Source organism: Vicugna pacos, chromosome 32, assembly GCF_048564905.1.
Source record: "Vicugna pacos chromosome 32, VicPac4, whole genome shotgun sequence".
NCBI classification, from domain to species: Eukaryota; Metazoa; Chordata; class Mammalia; order Artiodactyla; family Camelidae; genus Vicugna; species Vicugna pacos.
Window position 1 is genome coordinate 16,397,547 of NC_133018.1, and position 15,254 is coordinate 16,412,800.

General features: G+C 55.0%; 1 protein-coding gene across 1 annotated transcript; it reads left to right on the forward strand.

The window, feature by feature from the left end:
- The first annotated feature begins 445 nt into the window (after nt 1-445).
- On the forward strand, nt 446-14,934 carry HNF1A (HNF1 homeobox A). The gene is given in 10 exon segments (XM_072952867.1): nt 446-774; nt 7,225-7,424; nt 8,971-9,157; nt 9,542-9,783; nt 10,593-10,744; nt 10,879-11,080; nt 11,746-11,937; nt 13,048-13,211; nt 13,214-13,397; nt 14,807-14,934. Coding segments are annotated over 10 exon segments (1,980 nt in total).
- The last annotated feature ends 320 nt before the right edge of the window (nt 14,935-15,254 follow it).

The following is a 15,254-nucleotide window of genomic DNA, read 5'->3' on the forward strand; positions in this document are numbered from 1 at the left end:
ACCTGAAGACCTCCCTGTTCCAGCACCGTCCATCCCAGCTGCCCTAGGCCCCCCACTGCCGCCTCCCCCACTCTCTGCTCTGCCTACTCCCAGTGAAGGCCGCAGCTCCCTGTCCCTCGGCGCTGCCATGAGGCCTGCAGTTTGCAGGGTGAAGTCCAAAGTTCAGTGCCTTCTCTAAGCACACGGATAAATATGAACCTTGGAGAATTTCCCCAGCTCCAATGTAAACAGAGCGGGCAGGGGCCCTGATTCACTGGCCACTGGGGCCAGGGTTGGGGGTTGGGGGTGCCCACAGGGCTTGGCTAGTGGGGTTTGGGGGGGCAGCGGGTGCAAGGAGCCTGGTTTGGGCCTGCCTGCTGGCCAGCCAGCACGGAGCCGGCCCACGCAGCTGGGGAGGCGGCCGGCTGGGTGGCCCAGGGCCGCGTGGCCCAGCGCTAGCGGAGCCATGGTTTCTAAACTGAGCCAACTGCAGACGGAGCTCCTGGCCGCCCTGCTTGAGTCGGGCCTGAGCAAAGAGGCGCTGATCCAGGCCTTGGGTGAGCCGGCGCCCTACCTGCTGGCCGGAGATGGCCCCCTGGACAAGGGGGAGTCCTGTGGTGGTGGTGGGAGAGGGGAGCTGGCCGAGCTGCCCAACGGACTGGGGGAGACGAGGGGCTCCGAGGACGAGACAGACGACGATGGGGAAGACTTCACGCCGCCAATCCTCAAAGAGCTGGAGAACCTCAGCCCGGAGGAGGCAGCCCACCAGAAAGCCGTGGTGGAGACCCTGCTGCAGTAAGGACCCCTCTCCTGTCCCCAGCTCCCAAGGAGCCTGGAGGGGCCCACCCTCGGCTTCTGACCAGCCTTTCCCAGTCCAGAGTCCCATGGCTGTGGCCTTTAGCCTGGCTGTTGGTTAAGGGGGACAAGGCCCATTGGAGCTTGGAGGGGGGGGTGGTCCCGGCTCGGGAATTGGAGCCTCCAGCCCCCAACCTGGTCCTCTGAGTCCCCACGAGCCAAGGCTCTCAGCCCAGCACTTCAGAAGTGGGGCCTTCCTCCTGGGGAGCTCCAAGATGGGGACAAAGCGGGAAAGTCCACGATTCAAGTGGCCGGACAACCAGAGGGCAGGGGGAGTTTATAGCCACCATCCCTATTTCCACTCCCCGAGCCCTACCTTCCCTGCCAAGCACCAGGTGCACCACTGGGAAGTGAGAGCTGGGCTTTCGGGGGCTTCCCTGGCCTCCCCGGAACTCAAACATTCGGCCAGGAGGGCCCAGTCTTTCTTACCTGAGGGAAATGGAGCCTCAAGGAAGGAGCTGCTCCCCTTTCCAGCACAGCCTCAGGCCCCCCACCTCTCCAGCAGGTGCAGTTAGAGGCCTCCCCACTCCGTACCCCCACCCACTGGCTGGCTCCCCATATCCCGGAGCGCTGCGTGGGTCTGAGCCTGATGCCTCCCCTCTCCTCAGCAGAGTTGACCTGGTTACTAATTACCCACAGGCTTTATTATTTCTCTTTTGTTTTATAAATTTATACATGGCAAAAGGCTCTGATAAGGCCTGTGATCATTAACTTGTAGGGCTGGTGGCCTGGGGAGGCCTGAGCCAACCAATTTCCCACCTAGCGGGCTGGGGGATGGGGAGGGTAAAGGTGAGGGGAAGGGGGTCTGGGGGCTTCAAGCACTGCCCCTCCCCTAAGCTCTGTAACCTCCATCCTAACAGCCGGGTGGGCGCTGTGCTAAAGTTTCACATGTGTGATTTCTGGCAACACTGAGATGAACTCTGGAGGCAGCTATGAATAACTGCTTCACAGATGAGGGAAATGAGAGGGGAAGTAGCTTGATGAAGGCCACCCAACTGGGACTCCACACCCACTCTCTTTGGTGCCCTCTGCCTCCATGACTGGGGGCCAGGGGCCGGCTGGGGGTGGGTTGGGGAGACTGAGAAAGAGTCCCAGAGACCATCTCTTTTCTGTCCAAGGTCCTGATCCCAGCTTGGGGTGTGGGGGAGGCTGGATCCCTGCCACAGGGAGCCTTCAGGGTCTGCCAGGCCTCGTGAGGGCCTAGGCAGGGGACAGGGGAGCAGCCAGGGCCCCCTGACTTGGCAGGAAGAGGAGGGCAAAGGGCCTCCGTCTGCAGGGGAGGGGCAAAGAGTCAGGCATCGCCAGACCCAGGGCAAGGGCAGCCCTGACAGGGTGGGGCTGGGCCAGACCTGCTCAGGGCCCCAGATGGGATTGGGGGCTTTCCGGGGGAGTGGGGGCAGGGGGTGCCAAAGGCCTTACCTGGCTGGGTGGGGCCTCTTGACCAGCAGCCCCTTTGGTGGGATGGTGGGTGGAGGGGAAGGCTTGATCCACAGCACTTGAGCGGGGAACAGGGGTCAAAGTGCTCCCTGGGGACCAGCAGAGACCTGGAAGCTGAGGGAGAGAGGGGAGGCATGGAGGAAGAGACAGGATGTGGGTAGAGAGGGGCCTGGAGAAGCAGAGCAGAGCCAAGAAGCCGGGAGGGGAGAGGGGCTCACAGGCAGCTGGGAGAAGGGGCTGGGGAGAGAGTGAGGTGCCCCAAGCTGAGAGAAGGCTGGAGTGCTTCCCTCCCGCCCCGATTGGGTTTTCTTTAATGCTAACAGCATGCTATTTACTTTCCATTTAAATTTGAGATGTTGCTATAAATTATCAACCAGCTCCTTGTTCCTGCGGAGTTTATAACTAACTACCTGGGTTACTTATTGTTCAGGTAACAAAAGGGATCCGAAAACGCCCCGAAGGGAAAAAGTGGGGCCTCGAGCCCCAGGGCACAGGCTGGAGAGGGTAGGGGACCCCTGATGAAGCCCAGGCGGGCTAGAAAGGATGGTGAAGAGGCAGGACTTCTCACACAAACTAAATGTGACCAAGTGTGACCTTGGGCTAATGTTTCTTCCTCCTCCTGCCTCGGTTTCCCCACCTCAACAATGAATAAAATTCAAACTCCCAGCCTTGGTTTCCTGACCTCTTTCTGAGGGACCTCTCTCTCTTCCTCACTTCCTTTCAGTTACACTGACTTTGCTGATTCCCATCTCAGGGCCTTTGCATGCACTGTGCCTTCTGCCTAGAACTCTTCTTCCAGATCTTCCCGGGGCCAATTCCTTCTCCTTTTTGCTCAAATATCACCTCCTCAGGGAGGTCCTCCCTGACCACCCCATCTAAATAAAGGTAGGCCCCACCCTAGTCACTCCCTCTTCCGTGACTTTCATTAATTTTCACCTGTCCCTTATCATTACCTTATTTGTCTGTCTGTTTTCTATCTCCTGCCATGAGAACAGAAGTTTTTCCAGGGCAGGGTCTTGTTCACCACTTATACCCCTGATATCAGCCCAGCAGCTGACACGCAGCAAGAATGAATGAGTGACTAGGCTTCTCTGAGCCGCTGGGGACATCTGCTGCTCTGGCTAAGGGAGGCTCCTTCCTGAGTGTCCTCCTAGGTCCTTCCGTCCCTGAGCAGCTCACACCTCAACCTTGAGGGTCTCTGATCCTCTCCATCAGGCAGCACCAAGGCACTGAGACCCAGGAAGAAAGTGGCTAGCGGGTCAGTCTGACACCCCTGACTGAGACCAGCCTGCCTGGGCTCAAATCCCAGCTCTGCCCCATTCTAGCTCCAGCAGGTGATTTTACTTTTCTGAGCCCTAGGTCCTCTGCCAGGTGGAGCTGATAATAATGCTTACCCACAGGGTTAAATAGCACATAAGTGCAACAGACGATTGCTATTATTAGTGGTCTCATTTTACACGAAGGGCTTATGAATGCATTGAACTTATTTTCTCCTCCTGACAGCCGATGAAATATTATTAGCCTCATATCACAGTGGAGGAAACTGAGGCACACAGAGATTAAGCAACTTCCCAGGGCTACCTGGAGACTGAGTGGCAGAGCTGGGATTCACACTGAGAACTCGGCTCACCCTCCAGTCAAGTGGCCCTTCAGGCTGGTCTCCCAGCTCTGTGACCTTGGACCCACTTGAAACCCCAGGGACCAGTGAGCAAAAGACCCAAAGCCTTGAACTTCTGGTTGACCCCAGGACTGGCAGAGGCAGGAGGAGGGAGATGTGGGCAGACTTTTCACCTCTCCCAGGCCCTCTTCCTTCAGCTGTGGGGCTGGGAGTTCCCAGGACTACATCGTATTGATGATGACGACAATATTTTTCCACATACGGAGCTCTTACTGTGTGCCAGGCCCTGACCTCAGCGTTTTAATCCTAGTAGAAACTCATTCAGTTCTCCCAACGGCCCTGGGAGGTAGGCATGGATTTACCGTCGTGTTATAGGGGAGATGTGGGGCATCTGCACATCAGGTGCCAGGTCGCAGCAGTGGGATTTGAACCCAGGTTGGTTTCACTCTCAAATCCGTTAGAGTGAAAGCAGGAGATGCCTGGAGACCTGGCCCCTTAGTTCTGAGTTGGGGAAACTGAAAAGAGCCACGTCCTTGGTAGAGACTCTGCGTGTGCGTGCGTGCGCGCGTGTGTATGTGTGTGTGAGTGGTTGGGGGTGGGTGGGAGGAAGAGAGCAGAAAACAGAGAAACACAGAGACAGAAGGAGAAAAGAGAGATGGAGAGAAACAAAGACAGACTCATATGGGGTCATATGGACAAGGACAGATAGTAAGTCTTTAGTCTGAGCCAGGAGGGGCCCTGTTGAGAGGAAGATCGGGCTCATTCTCTCTGGAGAAGAGAGACAGGGAGGGAGGGGCACTCAGGAGGGTGATGACTGCCTCTGGGGCGGGGGTGGGGGTGGGGGGTGGGGAGGCCATTGGGCAGCCCAGCCCCAGAATCAGATAAACATGTTTGCCACAGAGCACAAGGCTGGACTTTGTCCTGCCCTTCCCTCCTAGCTCTGACTGGTACTTGGAGAGTCGGGGAGGTGGAGCAGAGAGGCCCCTAGGAGCCCCTGAAAGCAGGGAGATGCAGCTCAGGGAGAGGTCCGGGGGGGTCTTGGCAAAGTGAGATATTCCCAAGTCCCAGCTAGGTCATTTTGGACAAGGGCTCACCTTTCTGAGCCTCAATCGTCTCACCTGTGAAATGGGCGTACGAGCAGTACCTGCTTCCTAGGGTTATTGTTAAGATTTAAATGACCACCTCTTCACCGTAAATACTCGAGAACAGAATTCCCACAGCTATCATTTTTATACAAATGGGACTTTGCTGGACTGACTGCTGATTATTTTAACTGTCTCTGTCCACACCTTCCCTTCCTCCCTGCCTGGATAGGAACCGCTAATTAAAAAAAGGAGGAAGTCAGAGGGCCAAAGCCGACGAAAGGCTCTGTGGCCTCCTGTCTCAGAAGAGCATTGTCAAGGGGGCTGGCGAGGCTGGTTCTTTGAGAAAGGAGAGAAGGAAGGGCCGGGGAAAAGGCAGTGCGGGTTGGCTTTAGAGCACCAGGGAGCTTCTTTGCTTTTAGTTCAGTTTTTTAGAATTCAGTTGAAAACATTATATATGTATACGTAGTATGATACTATATTATGTAATTTACTAAGTACAGAAGAGCAACAGAAAAACGTCCCTCTCACTTCTCACCCGCTCCCTGGCACCCAGTCAGCATCTCCAGGTCACTCTGTGTCCTTCTGGTATTTCATGTGAACCTAAGCAAATATGTGGAAATCTTTTCTTATCCCACCTGAAATTTTACACAAACAGCACAGCAGACCTATCAGACAAACTGTTCCATCAGGGCTTATCCAGAACTTTCTCAGTGGGTTTTTACAGCTGCCTTGTACGGAGGCACCGCAATTTAGTTAATCAGCATCCTTCTGCTGGACACTTAGGTTGTTTCCACTCTTCGGCTGTGGCAAGTGACATGCTGATGAATTGCCTCCTGCACACGCCATCTGTCACACGTGCCAGCATGGGAGGGCTCCCAGTCTAGAAACCAACTGCTGCATCAAGGTGGTGGGAACACAGGCCCTGGGATCTCACAGACCTGCGTTCAAATCCCGGTTCTGCCTGTTTCAGCACGGTTGTACCTGACACAGTTGTAACAGAAGCCCAGGAGAGGGGGAAGGGAAGAGAGGAGGGTTGAGCCAGAGCAGGAGAGGGAGGGAGAGGAGAATTTATATCGTACAGGCAACCTGACCCCTTCCATTACCCCACAGTGAGCAGAGGACCATATGGAGTAGGAACCACAGGTGGCCTCGGTCCCTTGAATCCCTCTAGTGAGAGAACTTCAGCTCACAGAGTGGGATTCCATGCTCAACAACAAGGCCTCTGAATGCCAGCCCACAACCCCTTCCCCTAGGACTCTGGAGAGACTGGCCACCTGCCTCGTGCTGTGGAAAGACTGGTTACACCACCATCCAGGGTTCAGTGCAGATTTTCAGGAGGCATTTTGACCCTGTGTGATTTTTACACGATAGGCTGACTCAGAGCCGAATCCCTTTATTTGGGATTCTGCTGAGCTGGTCCTGTGACCTTGGGCAAGAGATACAAGTGACAAAGGTGCTCTTAGCCTCAGAGGCCCTGGCTGTAAAGTGGCAGAATCATGTTTCTCTTCTTGTTTTCAGACCCAATCTCTTTTCCAGTTGGTCTCTCTCATCCATCCAACCAACCGTCTATATACCCAACCACCACCTGCCACCCCATTTATCCATCTATCCATCCATCCATCCTCTCATCCAACATCAGCCCTTTACCAATCCGTCTATTCATCCATCCTCTCATCCACCATCAACCCATTACCAAGTCATCCATCCATCCATCTATTCATCTCTACACTCATTCATTCATGTACTCATCAAGGGCATACTCTATGTCAGGCCTATTTTGGGTGCTTAGTACCAGACAGTTCCTGCCCTCAAGGTGTTTACAGTCTCTCACAGTGGTTAAGACACAGCCACAAATGACCTTTTTAGGTAGAATGAGGGGAATATCTTTAAAGGAGGCTCAGAGGTGAGGTCCCTCCCCATCTGGCTTGTGTAGCTTCTGGTGGGAGTCTGTTCATGTCAACATCTGTGTCCATGTGTCTGTCTAAGTCTTTATCTGTTCCCATGTCTGTGTGGGATTGTTTGGGGCCTGTGATCTCATGTCTGCCATGTGTATGTGTCTACAAGTCTCTGTCCCCATGTCCTTGTGTCCTGATGCGAGTGTCCATACCTCCTTGTCCCTGAGTCAGGGTGCAGGCCGCCAGCTCCACGCCTGCTTCCACCCACAATCCCCACCCCCAGAGTGGACAGGGCTTCTGGCCCGCAGCACCGCCAGCCCTGGCTGAGCAGGCCCTGTCCTTGCCCTCCTCCCAGGGAGGACCCGTGGCGCGTGGCGAAGATGGTCAAGTCCTACCTGCAGCAGCACAACATCCCGCAGCGGGAGGTGGTCGACACCACGGGCCTCAACCAGTCCCACCTGTCCCAGCACCTCAACAAGGGCACCCCCATGAAGACACAGAAGCGAGCCGCCCTGTACACCTGGTACGTCCGCAAGCAGCGAGAGGTGGCCCAGCGTAAGTAATGACTGACTGCAGCCCCGACTTCTGGGCAGGGCCTGGGACGCCCTGCAGCGCGAGGGTCGGGGTGGGGAGCCTCGCCAGCTGGAGCTCAGACAGGCAGACTGAGCGGAAGTCGGCAGGATGCAACCAGCATTTATTCCCCTATTCTGCACGAGGCACTCTGCAGGAGGGGAGGAGGGTTGGTCTTGGGCATCCAAAGAGGGATGAACTGGGTCCCTGCCTCCTAAGAGCTCCCTGTGTAGAGGGGAAGTAGGAGAAAAATATCATTTTAATATGATGAGACACGTATTACAATGTGATAACAACAACCACAAAAGCTAGTGTTTATGGACTTCTCGCCATGTGCTGGCCCGGGTGGGCAGAGCACTACAGATAGCATTTCCAAGCCTTGAGCCGGTGGGGGAGGAGAGAATAATCTCTTCTTCCTCAGGAAGGTGGGGGCATTAGGAAGAATCGCGCTAGAAGTATGATCTTTTGACTAAGTCTTAAAGTGTGAGTTGAATTTTGACCTATGAAGATGCAGGGAAGGGTGATTCAGGCAGAAGGAACAGCATGAGTAAAGGCTCAGAGGCAAGGAGTATGCTCAGGGAATCCTCCATTGCAAACCCGGGAAAACCTTATTTCTAAATTTTTTATTCCTACATTATTATTTAGGGAATGGGTGCATTTTACATCTCAAGCCTCACACCCCACAAAATCCCAGGTGCACTTTCATACTTTTAAGCCTAAGTGTAAAAAAATGCTTTTGATGTTTCTTTTATTAATTATCCAGTTTTTTTAAGGCAATACACACTTGGTTTAAAAGTGCTTAAAACTGGAAGAAAATAAAGATTTTTACGATAAAAATTAGATGTCCTTCTCCTAAAGCAGCCACTGGCATTCTCAGTCCCATATGTATCCTTGCAGAGATATTGTGTGAATATACTAACTATATATGTATACATATTCCCGCCACCTCTCGCTCTTTGAAGGCTTGCTTGCTGTTCTGTTATTTGGAGTTGCCGCTAAATGACCCCTTTACCAAAGGACCAACTGAGAAAGTGGCTGGGTCTCCTCTCCTGGCTAATAGTTGCACTTTAAGCTTGACTTTCAAGTCTGGAATGTTGAAAATAGCTCTGAATCAAACTCAGGAGATATGGTTCAAGTTTCTGCTCTACCGTGTGACACTGGAAAAATATTTAACCTCCCTGAGCCTCAGTTTCTTCATCTGCAGAATGGAGTGGTATATGTGTCAAACACGGACAAATGCTGATGCTTACCTGGAGCCTTGTGTTGAGAAGGATTGTGAGATGATATTGTGGCTCAGCAGAAAAGTGTGCAGGGGTTGATCAGTGATGTCTGCCTTGGACACAGGTTAAGAAAGTGGTGGCGCGTGTGCTGTGTGTTTGTCACTGCTGGATTAGATATTTCTAAGTTCCAGCTGTAAGCTCCTTTGGCTCAGCACCCTAGGGGTGAGAAAGAATCAGAGGCACGGTCAGGTGAGCTGATGTGGGAAGGTGTGATTGGCCAGCGTCCTGCTCATGGCTTTCTGTGCCTACAGAGTTCACCCACGCTGGGCAGGGTGGGCTGATTGAAGAGCCCACAGGTGATGAGCTACCAACCAAGAAAGGGCGGAGAAATCGTTTCAAATGGGGCCCAGCATCCCAGCAGATCCTGTTCCAGGCCTATGAGAGGCAGAAGAACCCCAGCAAGGAGGAGAGAGAGGCATTGGTGGAGGAATGCAATAGGTAGTATGGCTTGTGGTCAGCAGGCCTGGGGAGAGGCTGGGAAGGGGGAGGCTCTGGGTCCTGAGGGACATGGCTGCTGTTGGCCCAGGAGTTCTCAACTCCCGCTCAGTGTCTAAAACCTCCTGGTACCCACTCCCCCACCACCCCGAGCAACCTTTGAGTGGCTGCTAGTCTCACTCATCCTTTCTATAACCTATACGTACTGTGCTCACTTTATGATTGAAAAGACTAAGAGAGGCTAAGTCACTTGCTCAAGGTCACACCACAGCCTGGATTGGAACCTAAATACTCAGGTAGTGCCCTACTTCTGAGAACCCTCCCCAGACCCCAGGAGAGGGTTCTTCTGCACCCGCCCTGGAGGCTCACGGGTGGTCATTCCTGCAGGGCGGAGTGCATCCAAAGAGGGGTGTCACCATCGCAGGCACAGGGGCTGGGCTCCAACCTTGTCACGGAGGTGCGTGTCTACAACTGGTTTGCCAATCGGCGCAAGGAAGAAGCCTTTCGGCACAAGCTGGCCATGGACACATACAGTGGGCCGCCCCCCGGGCCAGGCCCGGGCTCCACGCTCCCTGCCCACAGCTCCCCCGGCCTGCCCCCACCCGCCCTCTCCCCCAGTAAGGTCCACGGTGAGTGCCTTGCGGGCAAGGGTATTAGGACAGTGGGCAGAGGGAATATGGGGGTAGGTGGGAGAGTCGGGGGGCCCCACCCCAGTGGCAGCAGCCACCCAAACCTCTCAACACTTCAGTAGGGCTCCACTCTATTCTATCTGCATTACTTTCTGGTCTCCTCTCCGCTCCACTGACCACTCAACTTCACTCATGCCATTGACTCCAACTCTGGTTGATTTCAATTCAATTCATTCCAGATCAAATCAACTCAATTCATTTCAGTTCAATTCAATCCAATTCATTATAATCTAATTTGGTTCCTTTAAATTTGGTACAGTTTGATCCAGTCCATTCCCAATCGATTCAGCTTAACTAAGTGTATTTCAAGGAAATTTGGCTGGCTAATTTTGTAGAGCTCAGTTCAATTCAATTCAACTCAATCAAGCTCAATTCAGTTCAGGTTTGATTCAACTAGCTTCAGTTTCATTCAACTAATTCCAATTCTACTCAACTCAGTTCGCTGCGGTTTCATCAGCCTCTGTTCAGTTTGGTTCAGTTGCCTTTAAGCACCTAGGGCACTAACGAGTCAGGTACAGCACTAGGCAGTGGGGGCCACAGAGCTCATTAAACACAGCCCTTGTGTTCAAGGATCTGGAGGCAGCCAGCGCAGGGCCTGGCGGGAAGTGGATGCTCAAGCAAAGTTCGCTGGCTGCATGAAGAGAGATGGGACAAGGGGCCTTCGCAAACCTATGCAGTGTGGAGCGATGGGGGCCCTGGAGGCGGGTAGGCAAGTGGAGTGCTGAGGCTGGACACTGCTTCCACTGCAGGTGTGCGCTATGGACAGTCTGCAACCAGTGAGGGGGCAGAAGTGCCCTCAAGCAGTGGCGGTCCCTTGGTGACAGTGTCTGCACCCTTGCACCAAGTGTCCCCCACAGGCCTGGAGCCGAGTCACAGTCTGCTGAGCACAGAAGCCAAGCTGGTGAGTGTCTCCTCCATCCCCATTGTGGGGGAGACCTTTCTAACCCCACCTCCCCTTGGCTGGGAGATTCTGGAGCAGTCTCCAGGGAGGCAGGGTGGGGCCTCAGCCTGACGCAGTTCGGCTTCCCCTCCAAGGTCTCAGCCGCTGGGGGCCCCCTGCCCCCTGTCAGCACTCTGACGGCACTGCACAGCTTGGAGCAGACATCCCCAGGCCTTAACCAGCAGCCCCAGAACCTCATCATGGCCTCACTCCCCGGGGTCATGGCCATCGGGCCTGGTGAGCCGGCCTCCCTGGGCCCCACGTTCACCAACACAGGCGCCTCCACCCTGGTCATTGGTAAGCTGGTGGGGGTGGGAGAGCACCTGGGAGAGGGGCTCATGGGGCTCCCATGGAATACAGGAACTGTTAGAGCCCCAGGACTCATTCATTTGTGTATTTACTGAGTGCCCACCCCGTGCTCCATCAGCAATACACACAGGAACCAAACAGTCCAAAATCTCAGAGGCCCAACTGGGGTGGAAGACAGCAAGTGTAATACATAAATTATACACAGAGCGCCTTAGAAGGTAGACAGCTATGGGAAAACAGAGCGGTAAGGAGGACTGACGTTTTCTAGGTTGTAGGTATTTCTTTTTTTTTTTTTTTTAAGTCCAGGAAGACTTTTATTTGTGGGAATTATCATGCAGAAGCTCAATATATATGACACATAGGGAGCTGCTAGGAGAGGGGTACAGAGTTAACCCCAGGGCCTTTGCACTGCTGTGGAATCCCTCCAGGGAATCTAGTTTGACACACCCCCTGCCCAGAGAAGGGGAGTTGCTTGCCAGGGCCATGTAGGTTAGTGACAGTTCCTAGTGCAAGGGTGTTTCCCGACTGCCTTGTCCCTCCCCCCAGCACACTGGCTCTAGGAAGGAGGGAGGGTGCCCTCAGTGGGTTTGGGCTGGGTCCGGGGAGGCCACAGTGGTGGCAGACCTGGCTGACTCCCGCCCCTCTCGCTCCAGGCCTGGCCTCCACTCAGGCCCAGAGCGTGCCGGTCATCAACAGCATGGGCAGCAGCCTGACCACCCTGCAACCAGTCCAGTTCTCGCAGCCCCTGCACCCGTCCTACCAGCAGCCGCTCATGCCCTCGGTGCAGAGCCATGTGGCCCAGAGCCCCTTCATGGCCACCATGGCCCAGCTACAGAGCCCCCACGGTAAGCGCCCCCTGGCCCCACGCTGGGGGAGGTGGTGGGAGAGGTTGGCTTAAGGGAAGGGGGCGGCTTAGCAGATGTGGCCTGCGTGTCTGTCTGGTACAAGTGCGAGTGCTTCTCTGACGGGGGGCTCTCCAGGGGCCCAGGCGAGTGTCTGTGGGCCAGAACACGTTTCACTGTGTGAATGTGCGTGGCCATGTGTGTGCGCACGTGGGTTTGGGGGAGTGGATGTGTGCCCTTGGGGCCATATGTATTTCAGGGTTCACTGTTGCTCAGCCTTTAGAAAGGTAACATGGTGGTCATAGCATGAATTACACAATGCTCCCAGCAGGGTTGGGGCAACACCCTGTCATCAAACACCACGATTCCTGCATCAAAAGGCAGAATTCCACGAAGTAGACTAATAAAGACTCACATAGCCTCACATCACGTTCAGGTCAGATTTTGCCACCAAGTGAGCTTTAGCGCCAACCTGACAAAAACCTGTTGGCTTTCAGACCTTTTTGGAATTTGGAATCATGAACAAGGGATCGTGGACCTGAGTATCTGTGGCTAAGAGCATCATTTATGTGTGCACATGGGTAGTTGTGTTTTTATCTGGGTCCACGTGAGACAATGCAGTTTATGTTGCTTTTTCTGCTGGCGTCTGTTTCTGTGGGGCTGGGCACCGCCGGTGAAAGGCTGGGTTACACTGCGGCGAGGGGTCCTCGAGGCGGAGATGTGCTGCCCGCCTCACCTCCTAACAGAGGCACCGGCCTTTCCCTCCAAGGCTGGTACTTGGTACAGCAGTATCTGTGCCTCCCGGTCCCTTTCACCCCTGTTGTCTCCAGGTGATGGGAGGACCTGGGTTTGGGTTCCTGGTCTCCCCCAGGCTACTCATCACCGAGACAGGCGGAGCAGCCCCCGTAGCTGGGGAAAGCATCCAACCCCTCCATCTGGAGCTCCCAGTTTTGGAAATTAGCCCTGAGTCCCCAACATCCCACTGGGTGTTCACCAGGCCCACACTCCCCTTACCCCCGAGACCCCCTCCCCTGCCTTGAGGCCCTCCGGGGAGGGGTCCACCCCAGCCCAGGTGCCATGTGTGCATCCTCCTCTCTTCTCCCTCCTGGCCAGCCCTCTACAGCCACAAGCCAGAGGTGGCCCAGTACACCCACACAGGCCTGCTTCCGCAGACCATGCTCATCACCGACACCACCAACCTGAGCGCCCTGGCCAGCCTCACACCCACCAAGCAGGTAAGGCCCCGACCTGCCTCGGCCCCTCCTGGGCCCAGCCCCAGCACACACCCTGGGGGCTCAGGAGGCCGCTGTTCCTCCAGGTCTTTACCTCAGATGCTGAGGCTTCCAGCGAGTCCGGGCTTCACACGCCGGCATCTCAGGCCACCACCATCCACATCCCAAGCCAGGACCCTGCTGGCATCCAGCACCTGCAGCCCACCCATCGGCTCAGTGCCAGCCCCACCGGTGAGCAGCCTTTCCCTGCCCCCTTCCTTGCTGCTTCCACAGCTGGGGAGGAAGCTGTGGGCAGCAGACGGGTGTAAATGGAGGGGCACCTGCACTCCCCCAGAGTGAGCCCGAGTGGATGGGAAACCACAGGAAACGGGCCTATCTCACAGGAACATCTATTAACTCAGTTGAGGAAAAAAAACCGGAAGAGGCAGTAAAGGGCAATCAGGAGGTGAGAACTGGGCTGGCTGTGGGCCAGAAGTGACTCAGGGATGTGCTGCCTTGGCTCACGGCTTAGCATTTTTTGAACTCCTTGCCAACAGTTAAAAATTAAGAGTTTTCACAGATTTCTGACTTCTCTTGGAAAATCGGAAGGACTCATGCTCCCACATAGCAACCACAGAGTGTGGGCTCTCCAGCCCACCACGTCCCACCCAACCCGCACCTTTCCACCCCGACGCCCCGAGTCTGCAGCCCCCATGTCACAGTGAAGAGCAGGCACTCTGGAATCAGGCTGCCAGGCTCTGAGGCCTGGAGCGGCCGCTTGCTGAGTGTCACTCTGGGCAAGTTACTCCCCTGTGAGCCTCAGGCCTTGCATCCAGCCCTAGTGGCTGCAGGGACAGTCACCGAGGGCTCCATGGCCCAGGCTCCATGCTCTGCCCTTGAGGTGTGTGTCATCATCCCCATTCTGCAGATGAGAAAGCACTCAAGGAGAGGGCCTTGGCTGTGCCCCCGACAGCTACTAGGTAATGGGGCCGGGACTTGAACCCAGGCTGCTTCAAACTCAAAGCTCATTCTCTCAACCGTCTGAATCAGTCAGGTTCTCCTGAGACGCAGAACCAGTAAGAACATGTACACACACACACACACACACTCATACATGTATTGAAGGAAATGGCTCACACGACTGGCAAGTCTGAAAGCTGCAGGGCAGGGTAGGAGTTAATACTGCAGTCCTGAGGCAGAATTCCTTCCCTGGGAAACCTTAGCTTTTGCTCTTAAGGCCTTGAACTGCTTGGACAAGGCCCAGATACATTATTGAGGGAAATACCCTTTGCTTAACATCAACTGACGCAGGTGGTAACCACATCTACAAAACCCTTCACAGCAACACTTGGATTGGCATTTGGCTAAGTGACTGGGTACCAAACACCAGCCAAGGTGACGCATAAAACTCACCACCACTGTCTCACCAAGGCTTTTCTGATGTTTCCACTAAAACGTGCTGAGGCCACTTCCTGGGAGGCCCTGGAACCTGGCTGGGGGTTAACAAGGCCTGAGGGTAGAGGTTTGACTTTGGGGTTCTAGCTACCTGCTAAGACTCAGGAGGAGGCGAGGCCCCATGTTCCCATCCTGAGTACCCTGTGGGTCCGGAGGGGTCAGGCTGGCCTTGGTGTGCAATCCAACAGCTTCACCTGCCTCTGCAGTGTCCTCCAGCAGCCTGGTGCTGTACCAGAGCTCCGACTCCACCAACGGCCACAGCCACCTGCTGCCGTCCAACCACAGCGTCATCGAGACCTTCATCTCCACGCAGATGGCCTCTTCTTCCCAGTAACCATGGCAACCGCCTCCCATGGACTGGGCCCTGGAGCCTCCACAGCCTGCTTGAGGGGTGATGAGAACATCTGAGCCTGCAAAACTTCCGCTGTCACGGGGCTGCTGCTCTCCCCTGGAAAACGGTGCCTCGGTCCCCACCCTGCTCTGCCAGCATCAGAGATGGGGATTCTGAGGTGCCCCAACCCGAAGAAGGCTGCTTCAGTGCACAAGAGGGGACTGTGGAGAGCTGGGAAGCAGTTTGTTCCCAGTGCGACACGGTAGGGACTGTCCCTGACGCTCAGGGTACATCTTATCACTTGGAACAGAAAGGGGGCAGCC